Raw genomic sequence first — 20,548 nt, forward strand, 5'->3', positions numbered from 1 at the left:
GATCTCTTTCTGGTGACAGTAATACTATAGTTTTGAGACTTAAAAGTACTTTCAATTTCTTTTCTCTTTGCATAAAGCTCTATAGCTTTACAACAAACACTTAAAAATACCATGTTATCATTTTTCTCTTATGACTACTGAAGGCAGTCAAAGTTGTACAAAGTTGTACTGACCATTGTTATATTCTACATCATGGTGTTTGAAATAAAGCCTAGACATGGTCCAGAGACAATGACACAGGAATTCAATGTGAACCTATGGCATGTTAAATATATGAGATTGTGCTACTCTTTTTATAATCAGTAAAATCTAAAAGTGGTAGGTTTCATCACTAAATAATTAAATTTGTATCACTTGCATCCCTTTCCCACTTTTTTTTTTTTTTTTTTTGTGTGTGTGTGTGTGGTACTGGGGATTGAAGGCAGGGCTTTGCACATAGTAAGCAAGGATTCACCCATTGATATAATACCCCAGGCCCCACACTTCTGAAACTTCTGGGACTTCTTCACTATTCATATTGCCTCACAAATTCCAAAAGGAAAGAAAAAATGTTTGAGAAAGAAAAAGTAACATTTCATATTTTACCACTAATGGAAATCTTCAGGTTTTGTATAGTTTTCTTTGTACAAAGTAACAATGGTACCATATAGAATTTTTACTAGGGATATTTTGTTTCAATATGCAAAACCATAAATAATCAGTCAAGGAAAGTTAGCTAACATCAGCCTACTGCCAAGAGAGCTAGTAGAATAAGCACTACATGGGTGGACTTGCTCTGACAGTCAGATTTAAAAATTTTTCAGTATTTTTGTTAATGTGTACTTAGCTGAAAATTAGATATTTACTCAAAATAGACTAAAGAAAATTATGATATGTCTGAAGGCTACAGGGGAATCTCATAGAAAGAAGTTCAATGTGAAAAGCCAAGTGTCAAAAGAACTAAAAAAATAGGAAATTTTCTAGTTCTCTTTCTTGATCCAGATGTCCTGTGTCTTTGTGTTCTATTTTTCTCTTTGTAGACTAATCATATCTTCTCTACTTTTGCTTATATTATTGAATTCACTTCCAAAGGGCAATGTCACCTTCCTCAGGAGGCAAGCTTCAAGGTAAACCAAATTACTAAAAGGTAATTTGGTGATGGTTTGTTGTTTTGGTATCACAGATGTTTGCCTATGTCCAAACAAAGATGTATAAATTCAAGGTGTACAATTTTCTATATGTCAATTAGACCTCAATAACCTTTAAAAATAAGCAATTTGGTAAGCACAGAATCAGATTAATTTCATGAACACTGAATAATGAACTAGGTATGTCTATATAAACTTCCAACATCAGTCGCTTTGAAAATGTACCCCTCTCAGACCTCTTGTTGAAGTGGTAAGATTGGGATAGTGTGAGTGTATCACGTGATCCCTTGAGGGATGAAAATCACAAAGCCTTTTTTTTTCCCTATGTTATTCTCCTCCTGATACAAATGGAGAATATTCATTTTATTGATATTTATCTTCGATCCATACTAGAGATAATGTTGGTCACTGTGGACACAAAAAAGAAATTCTTGTTCTTGAAGCTCATGTTTTATTTGTTTTGAAACATTAAATTATACTTACCAAATCATTCTATGTTTATTGAGATTATCATTGATACTATTTATTTTAGTGATTATTTTCCTCTTCTAAATTCACAAGAAACTTAGAAAGGTAAATGGAGAAATGGAATTGGCTTCATCTCTAACCACATTTCTTTATGATTTCTTAGGGTATTGGAACAGGAATCAAAACTCAAGGCCTTTCCAAGATAGAACATCCTTCTTCCATAAAAGTATCAAATGTCTAAATGTATAAAAGTAAGCCAAAATTAATCTTTCCTCTTCATTTTACTCCCCAGAAGATGGCAGGGATAATCTATTTTCCCAAACATAATTGCTATGGGTAAAAACCATAAATGAACTGCAATCTGCCTCTCAGGCCCAATACGTACTAGAAATCTAATAAAATAACAATGGAAAACAAATAAAGGGAATCTGTACTGGAAAAAAGAAACAAAGTTGTCATTAATGGCAGGTGATTTGGATTGATATATAATAGTAAATTTTGTGGGTAAGTTATTAGAATTAAGGAGCAATTTTTAAGTAATAAAGTTGATAATAAATTCAAAATGTGTATATGAAAAGCAATTGAAATTCTGTGATTTAGTAGTTGCAATGGTAATGACAAAAATGTAAATAATTCATATCAATTAAGAACATATTGAAGAGAAAAAATTAAAATAGGCAAAAAAGAAAAAAGAGGAATAGCATAATACAGAGACAGGAAGTTATTACAACTACACATTATTTTAGATGAATCTCACTGGTGTATATATATAAGCAAATAGAGTAAGTCATAGTCAAAAAAAGTCAAGTAAAAAAAGGAAACACTAAACAATTTTTTGGTTAGGGATAAAATCTTTGATGGTACAAAAATAAATAAAAGCAAGGTAATGATTATTATAAAAGTAGGAATGTAAAATATGTTTTGCTAGGAGAAATTCTGAACTTCTAGCTGACACTGAATTTACATAAAGTGTTTTGAGAATTTCATCCTTGATAAATATACAGATTCTGGTCCCAAGGAGAATTATAAATTTTATGTGTAGTGTTTTTATATCCTCAACTTTAGGCCATTTTACAACTCAAAATTAATTTATAATGTTTATTTTTAAAGTAATACATGTATAATAATCCCTCAGTATCCATGAGGGATTGAATGCTGGCAGATGACAAAATCTGTGGATGCTTGCATAACATTTTCATATAACCTATGCATATCTCTCAGTATACTTTAAATCATCTCTAGCTTGCGTGCAATACCAAATTCTATGTAACTGCTATGTAAATCATTGTTATATTGTATTGTTTAGGAAAGAATGACAATAAAATATCTGTACATGTTTGGACACAATTTTTTCCACAATATTTTCAGTCTATGGTTTGCTGAATCCATGGATGTGAAATTAATGAATTTAGAGGGCTGCTTATACACATTATCTTTAAAATTTTTTTTTTAAAGTTATAGATGGGCACAATACCTTATTTTGTTTATTTTATTTTTTTTTTATGTGGTGCTGAGGATGGAACTCAGTGCCTCATACATTCTAGGCAAGAGCTCTACCACTGAGCTACACACCCAGCCCTACCTATACACTTTCAAAGGGCAAATAGTTCAGGTTTCTAAATAACAAGTATTAATAAGCATTTATCCTTAGCCTATCTCTCCCTCTTCTTGAGATGTAAAAAATTTCAATGATTTTTTCTTCTTTTATTTACATCTGTATTTTAAAATATTGCAATTATCTCCTATTTATTGTTTTTTTAAATTTTAAGTATATAGTGATTCCTAATATGTAAGATATAGCTCTATAAGATATAGCTCACACATATTCTCTCCCCATTCTGCTTATATAACAGTTTTTAGTAAAATTAGTATCAATCACTCCTATTTTTGTGACATGGAAATATGATGTCTTGATCCAGAGTGGTATCACTGGATGTGGTAAGAAATGGACAGATACTGGATATGCTTCCTTGACAATGGAGTTGGCAGGATTTCCTAATAGCTCAAGTATGGTATATGGCTGAATTAGAGGAGGCAAAACAAGCTCAAAGTTTTAGCCTGAGCAACTAGAACTCATTAACCCAGATTGGAAAGACTCAAAAAGAAAGAAGTGTCTGGGCTCGGTGGTGCATACCTGTAATCCCAGTGGCTCAGGAGGCTGAGCCAGGAGGATCAAGAGTTCAAAGCCAGACCCATCAAAAGCGAGGTGCTAGGCAACTTAGTGAGACCCTGTGTCTAACTGAAATACAAAACAGGGCTGGGAATGTGGCTCAGCAGTCAAGTGCCCCTGAGTTCAATTCCCAGTACCCCCACCCCCACCCCCACCCCCCAAAAAAAAGAAAAAAAAAAGAAAAGAAAGAAAAAGAAAGAAGTACAGTAGTAATTCAGAAGTTTGATTTGGAAATGCTGAATAAATAAAATTCTATTATGGGAACATCTGCCAAGCAGTTGTAAATGAGTACAGTTCCTGCGGGTGAAATGTTAGTGTTAGAAATGAAAGTTCTGAAGCCAATATTGTATGGTTGGTATTTTAAAGACATGGATCACTAAGTCCTTGTAGCATATAATTATCTGAGTTTGGAGAGTTATGTCTTCAGATTATTTCTGTCTTCCCAAACAAAAAGTTTCCTCTCAATGCAAATGAATTTATTTCAAAATCTAGGAGGGGCTGGAAATAGCACTTTATAATTATTAGGAATTATTTATGTGGAGATTTACAGGAAGCACAAAGATTACAGAATTTTAGCACTATATGACTTTGGATAAGAAATTACATTATTGTAATTACAAATTGTACTTACACATTTTTTTTCTCTACTAAACTTTCATATTGTGTAAAAACATTATAGATTTATTTAGAAGCAAGGATAAAATGTCCCACACTTTACCAATAAATTTTTAACAATGTGATAAAATTGTGTTTTCCTATAATCACAAAGAACCTAATGGATTAGAAGCTAGAAGGATGTTAATGTATATTTTTTTTTTATTTCTTTGGGAAAGGAAAGCTGGTGATCTATAGTGATTTAGTAAATGGCTTTTCCTCCCATTACAGAGTCCAGGTTTCCAATATCATTCCTTTCTTGGATGTCATACCACTATTTAACACAGCAGAATCTGTGTTAAAGATTTAACGCAGATTCTGTAATCTGTGTTAAATCTTTACTGTAAGATTTGCAATAAAACCATATCAGGTGTTTTCAAATGTAAACTTTGTTCCCTGGGGAAATTAGTTACTATGTAAGTGGAGTGAAATAAACATCTTTAATTACATGACATGAAAAACAATTCCTCTCACTACTTAGCTTTCCCTTGACATTTCAGTTAATCTGGGCCTTTTTCCTTATATATCAAAAGACTGTGTTTGAGTATATCTGTGCTTCGAAAATGCCTGACTTTAGGACTTATCCTTACATACAATAAGAGGACATACAATATTCTCCTTTCACTGTTTCTTGTTAAATAATGCTTGCCCACATTCAGAACATATGAGGCATCCAATCAACTATCTTCATATATGTTATGGCTTGACTTTTTTTGTCTTTTTCCTGAAGCTTGCTTCCTTGTCTAGGATAAAGTGAATCTCTGAGTAAAAGACTCAACATCTTATAAAATTCTTTCTAGAATTTTCAGCCTATATCCTAGTAGGTAAGCCCTTACCTATATTCTCTGTACTTGAGCAAATCAAATTCTCTATTATGTTCTCTCATATTCTCTTTGTCCTTGTGGGTTTATGTCCTTTATATTTATCATTTTAGTGGTGTTTTTGGATGAAGCAGAAATAAATGCATGTGTTCAAGCTATCACATTTAAAAGCTAAATATTTTTTATGTCATAAAACCCAGTAAAATGCTTCTTATAGTTTTTTATAGTTATAACAAATATATATCATATGGGTGACCTTGTTTAATAGCAAAATAAGCATTTTAAAGTGATAAAAAAGGCCTTAAAATTATTCATTGCTTATTGTTAGTAGTCTAATAGTACTTCTGATATTATAATTTTGTAATCTATCAGAATACTGTGAACGTTATTGGATTATATTAGTAATGCTTTATATCTGAATTGGAGAAAATATTACTTAGTTTTTACACATAGAAAAAACTTAAGTCACCAAATTATTTCTTCCATTAGAACTGCTTTTTAGTGCCTTGCTGTCTTTAAAATGTTTTATCCTAATGTTTATGGTTAGTATACATAGAGTATCTGGAAAAAGAAAGAATATGATGAGTTTTTATTATTGATACATATATGAATACATTTAAAAACATTACTAAAACATTAACTATTTCAAAACAGCAAGGCTATTTTTAATATATCTCTCTCTCCCTCTCTCATCTCCCAACTTGCCTAGAAAATAGATTTCAAAATTAGTAAAGGGGTAAATACAGCCTAGCTGGAGAATTTAGACTATTAAAAACTTTGCTTAGATGATATTAAGTATTATATACTAAGATTAAAGGAAAAATCAACAAACATACTATCGTTATTAAGACAAATATTGAAGAAATATTTAAGTGGAAGTACTGCCTAAACAAAGATTCTTAGAACTGGTGGCCATCATTTGAGGCCATATGCAGCATCTTGTCTAATTACCTGCATACACAGCTCCCTTTATGTGCTACGTGTTCCCCTTACCAGACTCTGAGCCATTGGGAACAACAGTCTTGTCTTACCATCTTCTTGCTCACAGTGCCCACCATAGCATATAGCAAAATGCCTAGCATACAGCAGATGTTTAAATATGTTTGATAAATAGGTGCTATTAAGTAATTTGAGATGATCAGTGACTCTGGAGGAAGAAACAAAGTTCATTTGCTTCAATGCTGTTTCCTTTTCCTTTTTGAATCCAGTCTATGTACAGGATTCATAATTCTGTTCTGATCTTTGCTTACCTTTGTAGGGATCACTTAGATGATATTAAGTATCATATACTTAATATCAATATATGAAAATATATGAAATATATGAAAAAAATGTTCATAATCTCTAGCAATTAGAGAAATGAAAATCAAAACTACTCTAAGATTTCATCTCACTCCAGTCAGGATGGCAGCTATTAAGAATACAAACAACAATAAGTGTTGATAAGGATGTGGGGAAAAAGGTACACTCATACATTGCTGGTGGGATTGCAAAATGGTGCAGCCAATATGGAAAGCAGTATGGAGATTCCTTGGAAAACAAAACTATTTGACCCAGCTATCCCACTACTCAGAATATACCCAAAGGATTTAAAAATAGCATACTACAGGGACACAGCCACATCAATTAATCTTTTAACAAAGTTGATGTTTTTTGTCAGACATCCCAATGTTTGCTTCTCAACTAGTTTTGACCTTGGATGGAAAAGAGGAATGTTATTTATTGGGATGCTTTTACCCACTTCTAAACAAGTTTACTGTTGATAAAACAAAAGTACTAATATACATAATTAAAAAAATAGTGTGGTAGGGTTTATCACAAAAACCAAGGTCATTACCCATCTCCCCCATCCTAGTTTCTTCTCAGAGGTAACCCATATTAAAATGTTTTGTTTGGTAGTTTTTCATCAATTCAATATAATACAACTGTGTTTTATTTACAAGCCTATCAGCTTTAGAGATAATTCATTGACTGTTTTTCCTTTAATACATGAGGATTTAGTGTATTTATGTCATCCCTGTAGTGAAATTTTTGTAGTATACAAAATTATATACATGCACACACTACTATTACAATTTTTGACAAAGAACTTTTAATGTGTGTGTGCATTGCTTTATACATAGTAATGCATTGCACATTATAGACACTTAAGAAATACTTATTGGAGGAATATAATTTATAATATATATATGAAAAAATATATATGTAATTTTATGTTCAAAATTTTCTACTTAAAATGTGAATATTTTCCCTGTTATTAGATACTCACAGGAACTTTAAACAATTCTTTTAAAATATAAATTTCAGCAGAGTGTATTTTGACATATCATACATACATGGAGTATAACTTCCCATTCTTGTGGTTGTACAGGATGTGGGATTACATTGGTCTTGTATTCATATATGAACATAGGAAAGTTATGTCCAATTAATTCTACTGTCCTATTCCCATTCCCCCTCTCTTCCCTTCATTTCCCCTTTGTCTAATCCAATGAATTTCTATTCTTACCCTTCCCTTGCTTGTTATTTATTAACAGCTGCATATCAAAGAGAATATTTAGCCTTTGTTTTTTGGGATTGGCTTATTTCACTTGGCATAATAGTCTCCATTTCCATCCATTTAGTGGCAAATGCTATAATTTTCTTCCTCTTTAGGGATGAGTAATATTTCATTGTGCATATATACCACATTTTCTTTATCCATTTATCTAATTGAAGGGCATTCAGGCTGATTCCATAGCTTTGATATTGAGAATTGAAGTTCTATAAATATTGATGCTGATTTTAAGTCCTTTGGGTATATGCTGAGGAGTGGGATAACTGGGTCAAATGGTGGTTACATTCCAAGTTTTATGAGGGATCTCCATTTCCAGAGTGGTTGCAGCAATTTGCAGTCCCACCAGTAATGTATGAGTGAACATTTTCCCCCACATTTTTGCCAATATTTATTGTTACTAGTATTCTGGATAATTGCCATTCTCACTGGAGTGAGATGAAATCTCAGTATAGTTTTAATTTGCATTTCTGTAATTGCTTTGATGTTGAAAATTTTTTCATATATTTGTTGAGCAATCATATTTCTTCTGTGAAGTGTCCAGTTCCTTTGCCCATTTATTTACTGGGATACTTGTTTTTTTGATGTTAGTTTTTGAGTTCTTTATATATTCTAGAGATTAATGTTCTATTTGAGGTGCAGGTGGCAAAGATTTTCTTCCATTCTGTGGGCTCTCTGCTCACATTGTTGTTTCCTTTGCTCTGAAGAAGCTTTTTAGTTTGATATCATCCCATTTGTTGATTCTTGATTTTACTTCTTGTGCTTTATAAGTCTTGTGCAGGAATTTGATTCCAAGCCAACATGATGGAGAGCTGAGCCTATGTTTTCTTCTAGTAAGTGTAAGGTCTTTGGTCTAATGCTTAGATCCTTGATCCACTTTGAGTTTTGTGCAGGGTGAGAGACAGGGGTTTAATTTCCTTTTGCTATGTATAGATTTTCAGTTTTCCTAGCACCATTTGTTGAAGAGGCTATCTTTTCTCCACTATATGTTTATAGAACCTTCCTCTAGTATGAGATAAATGTATTTATGTGGGTTTGCCTCTGTGTCTTCTATTTTGTACCATTGGTCTACATGTCTGTTTTGGTGATAATACCATGCTGTTTTTTATATCGGGGATTGAATTTAGGGGCACTCAACCATGGAGTCACATCCCCAGCCCTATTTTGTATTTTATTTAGAGACAGGGTCTCATTGAGTTGCTTAGCGCCTCATAGTTGCTGGCTTTGAGCTCACAATCCTCCTGTCTCAGCCTCCAGAGCTGCTGGGATTACAGGTGTGTGCTACCACACCCGACACCATGCTGTTTTTGTTACTATAGCTCTGTAGTATAATTTACAGTCTGATATTATGACACTTCCTGCTTCACTTTTCTGGCTAAGAATTGCTTTGGTTATTCTAGGACTCCTATTATCACTGGAAATTTTTTAAGTGGTTGAAATTAATTGCATATGACTGTGCCATAATTTAACTTTCAACAAAATGTGACATATTTAGAAAGTTAATTTTCTAATGATCCAAATAACCTGCCTGTAAAAAATAAGTCATCAACTGCATCCCACATCCCTGATGCTTAGAGTGGATTTCAAAAAATGGAATTACTGAACAAAAGTTTTTGATACATATTGCAAATTTCCTTTCTAGAAAGATTTTATTTTTATAAAAGTATAATTATTTCATTCCACATTATTTACCCCCCATAACTTGGTTAACTTTTAGATTTAATGTTTATCTTGCTTTAGTTTGAGTTTTTTGATTGCCAATGTGGCTGAAGATTTTTTACCTATGTCCATTACTCATTATGACAAAACATTTTTTCTGCTTACAATTGGATTGTATTACTAAATTTTTAATAATTCAGGTAAATATTTCATAAATTCATTTAGTTCTATGATTTATCATTATTAGTGATCATTATTTGGTGTTTTCACATAGGAAAATAATTTTAAGAATTAACAGGCTAAATAAATATTTACTGTTAATTTCTTCTTTTTTTTTTTTTTGGTACAGGGATTGAACCTAGGGGCACTGGACCACTGAGCCACATTCCAAGCCCTTTTTATTTTTTGAGGCAGGGTCTTGCAAAGTTGCTTAGGGCCTTGCTAAGTTGCTGAGACTGCCTTTGAACTTGTGATCCTTCTGCCTCTGCCTCTCCAGCCACTGGGATTACAGAGAGTGTACCACCATGTCCAGACTACAATGAAATAAATATTAGTTGCATGGCTCTTTGTGTTCATTTTAACTTTAACTGTATACTGTTGGTAATGTTTATCACACTTATTTGATCATTGTTTTAATCTTGTTCTTTTTTCCCATGATTTATCTCATTTACATTTTCCACTTGACTGTGATTTCTTCTGTGATTTAAAAAATTTATGTCTGTAGCAGTTTTGATGAAGAGAAGTAAAGAAAATAGCAAACCTCTTTCACTATTATAATAAGATATTAAGCTTTTGGATTATAACAATTTTCCACAGGGTAAAAGCTGATTGACTTAAGCTTGTCACCTGCTTGTATTTTGTGGCCTGGGGTTGACAATAGGAGGATCTTCTTATTGTAGCTTCAGAAATGAGACACACAATTGACTATTTCCATAAAACTTTTGATGGTGTAGGATTCTGGGAAGGAAAAAAATCAGTTATATTGTCTGTGCTAAAACATTATCAATGGAGCCACTGTTTGTGGGATAGTTTTATTTTTCTTATATAATGTACGATCTCAGTGTCTAATATCTAGGTAATTATGTTTCTGAGAATCAACTACTCAAAGATTTCTTAAAAGTATTTCCCAACTGTTCATTAATACTTGGTCTATACAGAAAGTTTGTGAACCTTGAAATTTATTAATTTTGTCAAATTTGGCACCAATTGTTTTTAAACTCTCAATAGTATTATATAAACAAAGCAATTATAAGTTATTTAAATTATTTTAAATAGTATTTGGTATACTAAAAATCTTCTCAGAAATATGCAATATTAGTTTATTTATTTATCTAGTAGTACTGAGGATTGAACCCAGGAATGCTCTACCACTAAGCTAAATCTTCTGCTCTTTTTATTTTTTATTGGGACTAGGTGTTGTTAAGTTACTCCAGGTTGGTCTCAAACTTGCAATCCTCCTGTCTCAGTCTCCTGAGTTGCTGGGATTATAGGCATGCATCACCATGCCCAGTCTGAAACATGTAATAGTTTTAATAGCCAAAAAGCATAAAAACCCAAATGTCTGCCAGTATGTAAATATACAAATAACTTGTGGTATAGTCATACAATGGATCCTATTAAGCAATACAACAGAAAGAACTATTGATACACAACATTATGTTTTGTCCTGCAAAATCTCCTGTGTCATTGCAGGAATGTTTGTGGTAAAATGATTGGATTGTGACAGCTGTGATTTAATCAGTCCATCATAGTTTGAATTAACTGGGTGGTAATGTAGGCAGGCTGGCCATGGCTAGAGAAGGCAGGTGTTGAGAGCCACAGCCAAAGGGGCCCCAGAAAACTTCCAGCTGCCAGCAAACTCCCAGCTGCCGGCTGATGATTGGCTCACAGTGGCCCCAGCAACATCTAGCTGATTGGCTCCTCTGCGGTGATGTTCATTGGGCTGTTTCCCTGCCCTTCAGACTGCCAGCTGATGATTGGCTCACAGCGGCCCCAGCAACATCTAGCTGATTGGCTCCTCTGCGGTCATGTTCATTGGGCTGTTTCCCTGCCCTTCAGACTACGGAACTGCTCATTGGGGGACTTCTTTGGCTCCGCCCACGCGACCTAGCCAATCGGCCTCAAGAGCAGGAGGATTGTGGGAGGTGGTGGTTGGTGTGTGGAGAGGCTTGTGGAAGCCGGTGGTGGCAGTTGGGCTCTGAGGGTTTTTCCTGAGGAGCTGTTTTGTTTGGCGTTTGTAGTTTTAAAAATAAAGTTTGTTTCTTTTGACAAGTGGCTCCTGAATTGTGCCCAGCCAGACTGCGGCAGGCAGGTAATGGGGGGATATGCCCAAGAAAGGTATACCTTCCCTGTGGCCCTGTCCCCATCCTGTGCTTCCTGGATGCCATATGCTGAGGAGGTTTCCTTCATCATATCATTATTCCATGATGTTCCACCTCATCTTGGGCCCAAAACAATGGACTTAACTGACCATGGGATAAACCTCTGGAACTGTGAGCCAAAATAAATTTCCCTTCTCTATGTTGTTCTTGTCAGATCTTTGGTTCATGACAGTGTCAAGTGGACACACACAACACAGATAAACCATATAATGATTATTTAAACAAAAGTAGCAATACAAAAGAGTACATACTATATGATTCCTTTTATACATATTAGAAAATGCAAAGTAACACAGTGACATAAGTAGACTAGTGGTTGACTGAGGCTAGGAAAAAGGAGGGATGAAAATGAATTATAATAGGATTACAAGAAACTTTTGGGGTGATCAGTATATCCATCACCTTGAATGAGGAATGCTTTTTTTATGTGCATACATATTAAATTTACCAAATGAAACACTTTAAATATATTCTTATTACTTGTGATATAAAAGTATAAACAGTGCTATGCACAAATAAGTTGCAATTTGTTTTGTTTTGAATTTCAATATTTCTTTCTCATGGGATTATGTTTATTGAAAGAAATACTTTTTATTGACAGAAAAGTGATCTTTATAGCTGTACTGGTTGACCTTGTTTTTATTCCATTAGTTTAATATTTCTTGGTTCTAAACATGTCTATGAATACGAAATTATATGCTGATCACAAAAATCAAATAAAGAAATATTATGAATAACCCATGAATTATGTAATTTATTGTTTAAAATAATTTTTTTCAAATGGGTAGTTATAGGTATGTGAGAAAAAAAGATTAATATCAAAGGTGAAAGCTTATGACTCATGGACTGAATCTGGCTGTTGAATGAGCAGAAAGAAAATTCAGTAGTTAGTCAGCTGTGAGAGTTTAAATTTGAGTTCTAGTTCAGCTATGGATGATCAATTTATTTACTTCTTTTTTTTTTTTTGTAGTACTGGGCACTGAATTCAGAGATACTCTACATTGAACCACATCTCCAGTTTTTTTTTTTAATGGTTTTGTTTTGAGAAAGGGTCTAGGTTGCTGAGGCTGTCTTTCAACTTGGGATCTTCCTCTCTCAGCCTCCCAAGCCATTAGGACTACAGGTATGTGCCACTTTGCCTAATTCATGAATTTATTTTCGTAGAATATGTGGTGCTATTTGCCACAATGGTGGTAACTGCAGAATGGCTCTCTCTTCAAATTTACTTTTTCACTGTGTCGAATCTGTTCTGTAAAGGATGGGGGTATATCAATGACATTCCTTGTAGTTAATTCAGACTTCCTTGTGATTAGTTTTCTGGATGTAAATTTCGTTCTGCAAATTAAGCACAGATAGACAATTTGGAAGTTACAAACCTTAGTCTTCTCTTGGTCATGTACATGATGACAAACATGGACACAGAAATGGCACATTTTATGAAATAGCATTCCATACTCCTATCTTCAGCTTCCTGTTTTTGGAAACAATTTCAGGGGAGATCGTGGCCTTATTTTACTATCCAATAAATACCTTTATAGAATTTGATGGGCATGTGTGCTGATCATAAAAGCTTCCAGACTTAGGCTTCCTATCCCTGAATTTGGATATTGCCCCATGTTCTCAAATTCCATAGTTCTTCTGTAGCACAGAAATAGTATTTTTATTGGAGGGTCAGTTCTGAAGTGCTCTGGGACCCTTTCATAAGAGGTAAATAAATATCTTTTTTTGGCCTCTGAATTGTAACAGCAGCTTAGATTGTAATCTAAACTAATACAAGATATAAGTGAACTTGATATTTGAGACCAAGTCTGAAAATACATGTTATTCTATTACTATTAGTTTAATGAGTTAGCATATACAATATGTCCATAGAAATAAGATCTAAAACAGCTCATCTAAAATTATTATATGAAAAGACTTCTAGTTGTGGGCTGATAACATGGCCTCAAATCAGAGAAATGTAAAGTACTTAAAAACTCTGTTTTTTTAAAAGAAGGTTGTTATATATAGTGTGCAGGATAACCCTTCACACTGGGTAACAAGTAACCTCACAGTTGCATAAGAATAAGAACATAAGAGTGAGTGTATTATAGACTTATCTTCAGAACAATGATATAGTTGTCTTGCTGGCATTGTGATAAGAGCAGGATCAGGATTCGACATTATCTTAGAAGCTAATTCAGAAAACTGCTTTGGACAACAAATTAGCTGGCATCAGTAAGTGAACCCTATACATAAGGAAAGGCAGGAATTCATAATCTTTTCTCAGACACTGGGACACTTTCTGAGCCCAGCACTTATATTTTGGGTAAATTGCCAAACTCTGTTAGACTTTCATAGGAATTTTTCATTAATAAGTCTTTGGTGTCTTAATCAAATGAGACTACCCCTCGGGAAAAAGCAAATGCCATTCTAAAATGGGATCACAAGGATAAAGAAGGCTTTAATTGCAGATGTTGGCAGTTTATATCCTCCTTAATTTCACTTTGATTTATTGCCTAGAAAGGAAAAAGAGCCAATTTCAACACTTGGAAAATTTGAAATGGTTCTCTTATTAGTTTGTGAAAGTTGGACCTGTGTAAGTTCTATGAAAATTCCAATTCAAAATTGTAGAAATGGGCAACAATATTAATAATATCCAACAATTATTGAGCACTTCTCCCACAATCAAGACCTTTGATAATATTTACATGTGATAGGTCACTGTATGTCTCAGAGTCCCAAGTACCATGGCAACAGCTATTTTCTTTTTAAATTAAAACACACACACACACAAAACATGTTTAGGTCATTGACCCTGATAACATGGCCGTATTTATTTGGAACAAAATCTACTGCCTTGGCAAAAGTCCACCATGTATAAAACAGACAGAAGGAAGACCAGTGGTCTATGCCATGATAAGAAACATCCTATTATGAGCACCACATATTAGATATTGGAATAGTCTAATTGACCCAATCAGTTTCTGTTACAGATAGCATTCTTTTGGAAACAGACTCTGATGATCTTAGATTGTATGCAACATATTTACTGGGTGTACCCTTGGGAACAATATCAAAGAAGAGTCTGGGAAACTCATAAGGAAAATTTCAACTGTACTGCTTTGAAACCAAAGTTCAGCCGATCACAGCAGGAGTTTTGATGCTGGAATGGTGCTCCAGTTGTCCCATGGATAGTATATTCAAAGACACATAAGAACACACATAACCTTCTTCGGAAAATAGTAAAGGCTTGGAGAGATTAAGAATTCTACTTACTTTAAATTCAAAATTGCTGTGTCTTCCTGTAGAATCAAAAATTAAAAAATTCTGCAATGACACTCAATATTCCTAATCTCTCTTTTGCTTAAACTTTATTTTTGATGACACAAATATAGCTTCCTTTTGATACTATTTATCTTGTTTTATGTTTCCGTTTTTCTTACTTTTTCAGACTTTCAGAATTGTGAAAAAAAGCATAGTTGGCTATTTTAAATGTTAATCTGACAGTTCTGGGCTTTTAAGTGGAGGGCTGAGATAAATTTATTAGTGCTCTCTTTTTTTTCTATAATGTTTCTTTGTATAATGTCATTTTTTTCTACTTTTCTTCTGCTTCTATTTTCTTAACTTCGTTTTATAAATTGGTCTTCTTTTTCCTCATTATTTCATCTTCCCGATTTTTAAAATTTAAATTCTCTTTTTCTAACCTTCAAATCACTGGAAATCTTGATTCATGGCTACTGAATCAAGTTTAACATCTTAAACTCCCTTTAGAAAAAGAAGATCGTAGAACACTTTGACTTACTCCACTTTCTATAGTTGTTTCCAGTATTTTAGTACTATGCATTTTGAACCTTCACAAATTAGAATAATTATTATTTTATGGATACCACATATTTGCCTAATGCCCCTCTCCTGTGCCATCCTTATTATATCTCAAATATTCTTTAAAGGTTATTTTCCTTCTTCCTAAGGCATATCCTTTAGCAATTCTCAATTTGAACAGTGTTATTCTCCCTTAGGAGGAAGCTTTCTGAAGTGTTCTTTATAAATGTTATCTCTTGGTGTCTCTCTAGAATCCAATTGTGTCCTACTACTTGCAGGATAAACTCCTGATACTTTAACTTGTCAAATATAACCCTTTCAGACGTGGACAATTTACTCCTGTAGCCTCAGTTCCTTTCTGACTCTATTACTTCAGATACCTGAATATCACACACTCTGAGGCCACTCTACATTCCAAGTCCAATTTTTTCTCTCTTCCTTTTTTCCCTCAACTTCTTTACCGAGTTAAAACCTAATTCTGGGTTTCCATAGTAACTACATGGCGTTATTTCTACAGCATGACATCGACTTTTATTGTATGGCAATCCTTAATCTCTTCTGTTAAATTATGAAGGCGTTGTCTTCTCTGTATTTCCTAAACCACGTACTTTCGTAAGGGGTAGGAGCTCAACAGGTTTTAAGTGCTGCAATAAAACTGCACAGCAACATTTCAACACCATTCATTCCCTTTTCGACCTAAAATTTCCAGGCTACTTTCAGTTTCACTTCTATTATTTTTCTTTCACCGACCAAAAGCTCTTCTACTCTTTTTCCTCTCGCCCACGACGACCAGCTTACTGAGAAGACGCGCAGCCCAAATCAACCCTTCCTTCCCTACGTGCCCTTTCAGTCTTCAGGTAAACCCCTCACCAAGGAAGCTACGTCAACGACCTGACGTCACGCGCAGCGCTGGCGTTCCTCCGTCAGGCCCTCCAGTGAGAGCCTGCTTGCGTGTCTTTGCTGCTGTTCGTTCGGGGAGGCTGAGCTCCGCTGGTACCGAAGCCTAGCCACGACGAGAGTCCGAGGAGGGCCTCGCAAACCCGAGCCTCTGCAGAGTAAGGTGACTTGTACGGGACAACGCCTGGTGGAGGGACCACCCCCATGCGCTGGCCGCGGTCTCCTAGGCAACGATGGTGCGCTAGGCCGGGATTGGGTGGGGGCGCGCGTGCGTCATGCTTGTGTTTGCTTGAACCCGGAGTAATGGGAATGGACTTTTGATTCCTACAGAGGATGGCCTACTTCTCCTGCGAGGACGAGGCCATGCTGCAGGCGATGCTGAGGCAGTTGTTCCAGAGCGTGAAGGAGAAAATCACGGGCGCGCCCTCCCCGGAGTGCGCCCAGAAAATCCTCTTACGTCTGGAGGAAACTGATGAAAATTTTCACAAGTAAAATTGCTTTTAAGTTTTTTAAGTAAATAAACCATTGATTGACCCGGAAAAGGTTACGATAAATAGTGAAAGAATATTCATTTGATTATAATTGTTAAAGTAGTTTTTATTTGACCGGTTGCCGAATTTATCATTTCTTATTTACTAATTTCCTAAAACCTCTTCCTCCTCTATGTTTTTAATGCCACAACCAACATATCCTAATTTTTCATTTTCTCTCCTGAGCCACACCGTAACATTAATTGAAAATTATCTTTATTCTTTTAAGAACAGTTCTATTTCAAGGGGTTCCTGTCACTATACTTAATAGCAGTGATCCTTGAGATCCTTTTACCTTGCTGATCTGTTATTCCAGTCTTTGACCTATTAACCACTCTGAGCACTGCAAGGGAATACTTACTGATGGAAGGTAGCTTTCTCTGGTATAGAAAGAGGAGGACACACATGGAAATGCCTGTGGTGCATGTCAGGATTAAAAATGCCATTGAAGAGGTAGAGGGCTCTGCCTTTGGAAGCAGTAGACAAAAATTGTGCATTTGCTGTAGGTCTTCAAGGACTTTTAAAAACTGAAAAGATTTTAAGATCTTGAACATTTTTAGAGATCTGTGTTTTCTCTCATATAATTTCCGTTAAACCTCTCAATTTAAAAATCTGCCTCCAAGTGCCTTTGTTGTTGTTGTTATAAGTATTATTTGGCAGTATTGGGGATTGAACCCAGGGCCGCATGCATGCTAGACAAGTGTTCTACTGAGTTACATCCTTAGCCCCCCCCCCCCCCTTTTTTTCTTTTGAGACAGGGTCTTGCTAAATTGCCCAAGCTGGACATGCATTTGTGATCCTCAGCTGCCTCAGCTTCCCTCAGCTTTAATTGGTTATCTCTTGATTAATAAATCAATGTAGACAATGGGATGTAGAAAAATTGGAACTCTCTCAAATACAAGTTGGGTTATTAATGTTTGTAAGTTAATGTAATGATATTTTACCTCACACAAATGCACGTCAGGCATTAAATTTTGGGTTTATTTTTGGTTTTGAGCTTACATGTATTTGTTTTAAAAATCCATGTTTTACTAAGTCAGCCTTTTCTAGGATGATATTATTGAAATTTGTTCATTTCAATAGATATTCAAGCTCATGTACATGAAGGTTTTCATCCATATGATGTTACCTTTTAATATTTCCAGTATATGTAGTTAATTCCCCTTTTAATTGTTTTTCCTTGGTGCCTTTCCTCCTTTGCTCTTGATTTGTCATGCATAGTAGAGGTTTATTAATTTTGTAGTCTTCTCAAAGAATCAGCTTCCCTCTCCTATCATGTGTTTATTTTTTGCTTTCCTAATTTTAGCTCTTCGTTTTTTTCTTGAGAAATCTTTTAACCTTTTATTGCAATGAATCCTTAGCTCATTAATTTGTAGTTTTGTTCTTTTTTTAGTGTAAACATTTAAGGCTACACACTTGCCTTTACATATTGCTTTAGCTGTATCAATTTTAAAATGTTTTTTTTTTTTTCAAATTAGAATTGAATCATTGCAGGTGCTCTAAGAGGTCTAATGACTTTTGTAATTTACTTTTCTTCAACAATTTGTTAGATTAAATAAATACTTTCTGAATGAAACAGTTAATAGTTAAGGGATTTATTTGTGGCATGCCTGAAAAGATCCAGGCAGACTCTAAATTATAGCTTGTTTGTAGTTTTAAAAGTAAAATTTATAAACTTAAAAGTAGATTGTGATATTAAAAGTAAAGATAGTAAAAATCAGAATGTGTTAATGGTGTTGGCCTGAGATCTGTGTCTTAGGAGGAAGGAACTCTCTTATGCAGGCAAAGAACAGAGGATGATGCCCTTGACTTCATTGTAGAATCTTACAATCTCAAAATTGGATGGCATCTTGTAGATCAGTTATTCCAGGGGCTTGTATTTCTATTTTTCTTTTCAAAAACCTAAGTCTACTTGAATGCTTAATGTTCTTGAGTCAAGGTATATCTTATTTTCAAGGTCATATGTCAGAATTTTTCTTTCCATCTCACTATCAGAATATTGATTTCTTAAGTCCATGTGATGTCTTATTATTAGCAAGAAAAATAATCTCATTAAATAGGCTTATAGGGGAAGCTGAAATTTCTGGGCTTTTAAAGTATTTTTGTAATCAGATTGTTTTAAAGTTAATTGGGTCAACCAATGATGTAATTTCAGGTAGTATAACAAAATAGGAAAAATGCAGTAATTTGGGGAGAAACTAGTGCAGCCCTAGTTAGGATTTGTCTCAGGGGACTGCTTAACCTAGCTCTGCTTTCTGTATTTTTTTCCTACTTGAACAATACACATTCTTTAAAAAATCCAAACTTTTCTTCTTTTCTTTTAAGAATGGCAGCAAATATTTGAGATCTATGGGAGGGGAAAAAAAGTGAGTGCACTTTTTTCTTTGTGTATCTATGTGTTGTGTCAATTTTTACACTCAGACTGGCCCCCTAAAAAACAAACAGCACTGGTTTCAAATCTGGATGCACCAGAATCAGCTGGGGGCCACTTAAAACAAAACAAAACAAAACAAAACAACACTGACACTTGAGCATTATCACAAATGAATCAAAATCCCCTTGGGGTCTTGGCAAGAAAAGGGGAGTGGAAGAGCCTGGACTTTTTTTTTTTTTTTTTTAAAGAAAAAACAAACACCCTCTAGATATTTCTAATATTCAATCAGGATTGAGAGTACAGAGTTAGAGCATAGTTAATTTGCACTTCATTGAGAATAATGGTGCTTTGTTGTTTTTAAAAATACCTACACACTCTAATGATTCTAATAGTCCCTAATGCAGAGGATTACTTTTGTAGCCTTCTCATCTGATATAATTTTTGATTTGATTTGGGAGGAATACAATCATATTTATTGAATTGTGCTTTTTTTCTTTGTTTTACAGGAAAATTTGCCAGCAACTTTTTAATTAGTGAACTTTGTGCTTAAGTGAAAACTTCAAAAAAACCCTTTATACTTTAAATTACGTACCTATGTAGAGAAATTATCAAGGATTATATGTGTGCTTCTATAGTTAATGCATTTCTAGTAACTATCATGAGTCAGAAACTTGTGCCTAAAATGTTATAGGAGATGTGAAATACTCATTCCTTCTATTATATAGTCTTTGGTATCCTGATTATACATAAGATTAAGTTTGTCTTCTAATCCTGTGATTCCAAAATATAATATGTTATAAGCATTCCCAATATCAGCATTGTAATTCACAACTTTCACTAATAAAACACCTTTTTAAAACATCATTAGTGATAATTTTTTTATAGCTGTTTGAAATATACCTTTCTTGTTTAAACAGCTAGAAGAGTGATTCATGAAACAACTTTGTGCTAATTAGATGATTTATGATCTTATGTTTAATAGTGATCTCTGTATCTGCATATTTTAATATCTATTTTCTGAACATGTCAGAAATTCATCATGGACAAATCTACATTAATAAGGTTAAAGAAGAAAGAATGGAAAATTAAATGTTATTTTACCCAACTTG

The 20,548-nt window shown here is 34.2% G+C and overlaps 1 protein-coding gene across 1 annotated transcript in view; it reads left to right on the forward strand.

The window, feature by feature from the left end:
- Positions 1-16,574: 16,574 nt before the first annotated feature.
- The window catches only part of Tbc1d32 (TBC1 domain family member 32), a 195,664-nt gene continuing 191,690 nt past the window's right edge, over positions 16,575-20,548 (forward strand). Inside the window, exons 1-2 of the mRNA XM_026394083.2 lie at positions 16,575-16,698; positions 16,866-17,023. Of these exons, the coding sequence (XP_026249868.2) occupies positions 16,869-17,023 (155 nt within the window). The 5' untranslated portion in view covers positions 16,575-16,698; positions 16,866-16,868. The remainder of the gene's footprint in view (positions 16,699-16,865; positions 17,024-20,548) is intronic.

Source organism: Urocitellus parryii, chromosome 8, assembly GCF_045843805.1.
Source record: "Urocitellus parryii isolate mUroPar1 chromosome 8, mUroPar1.hap1, whole genome shotgun sequence".
NCBI lineage: Eukaryota > Metazoa > Chordata > Mammalia > Rodentia > Sciuridae > Urocitellus > Urocitellus parryii.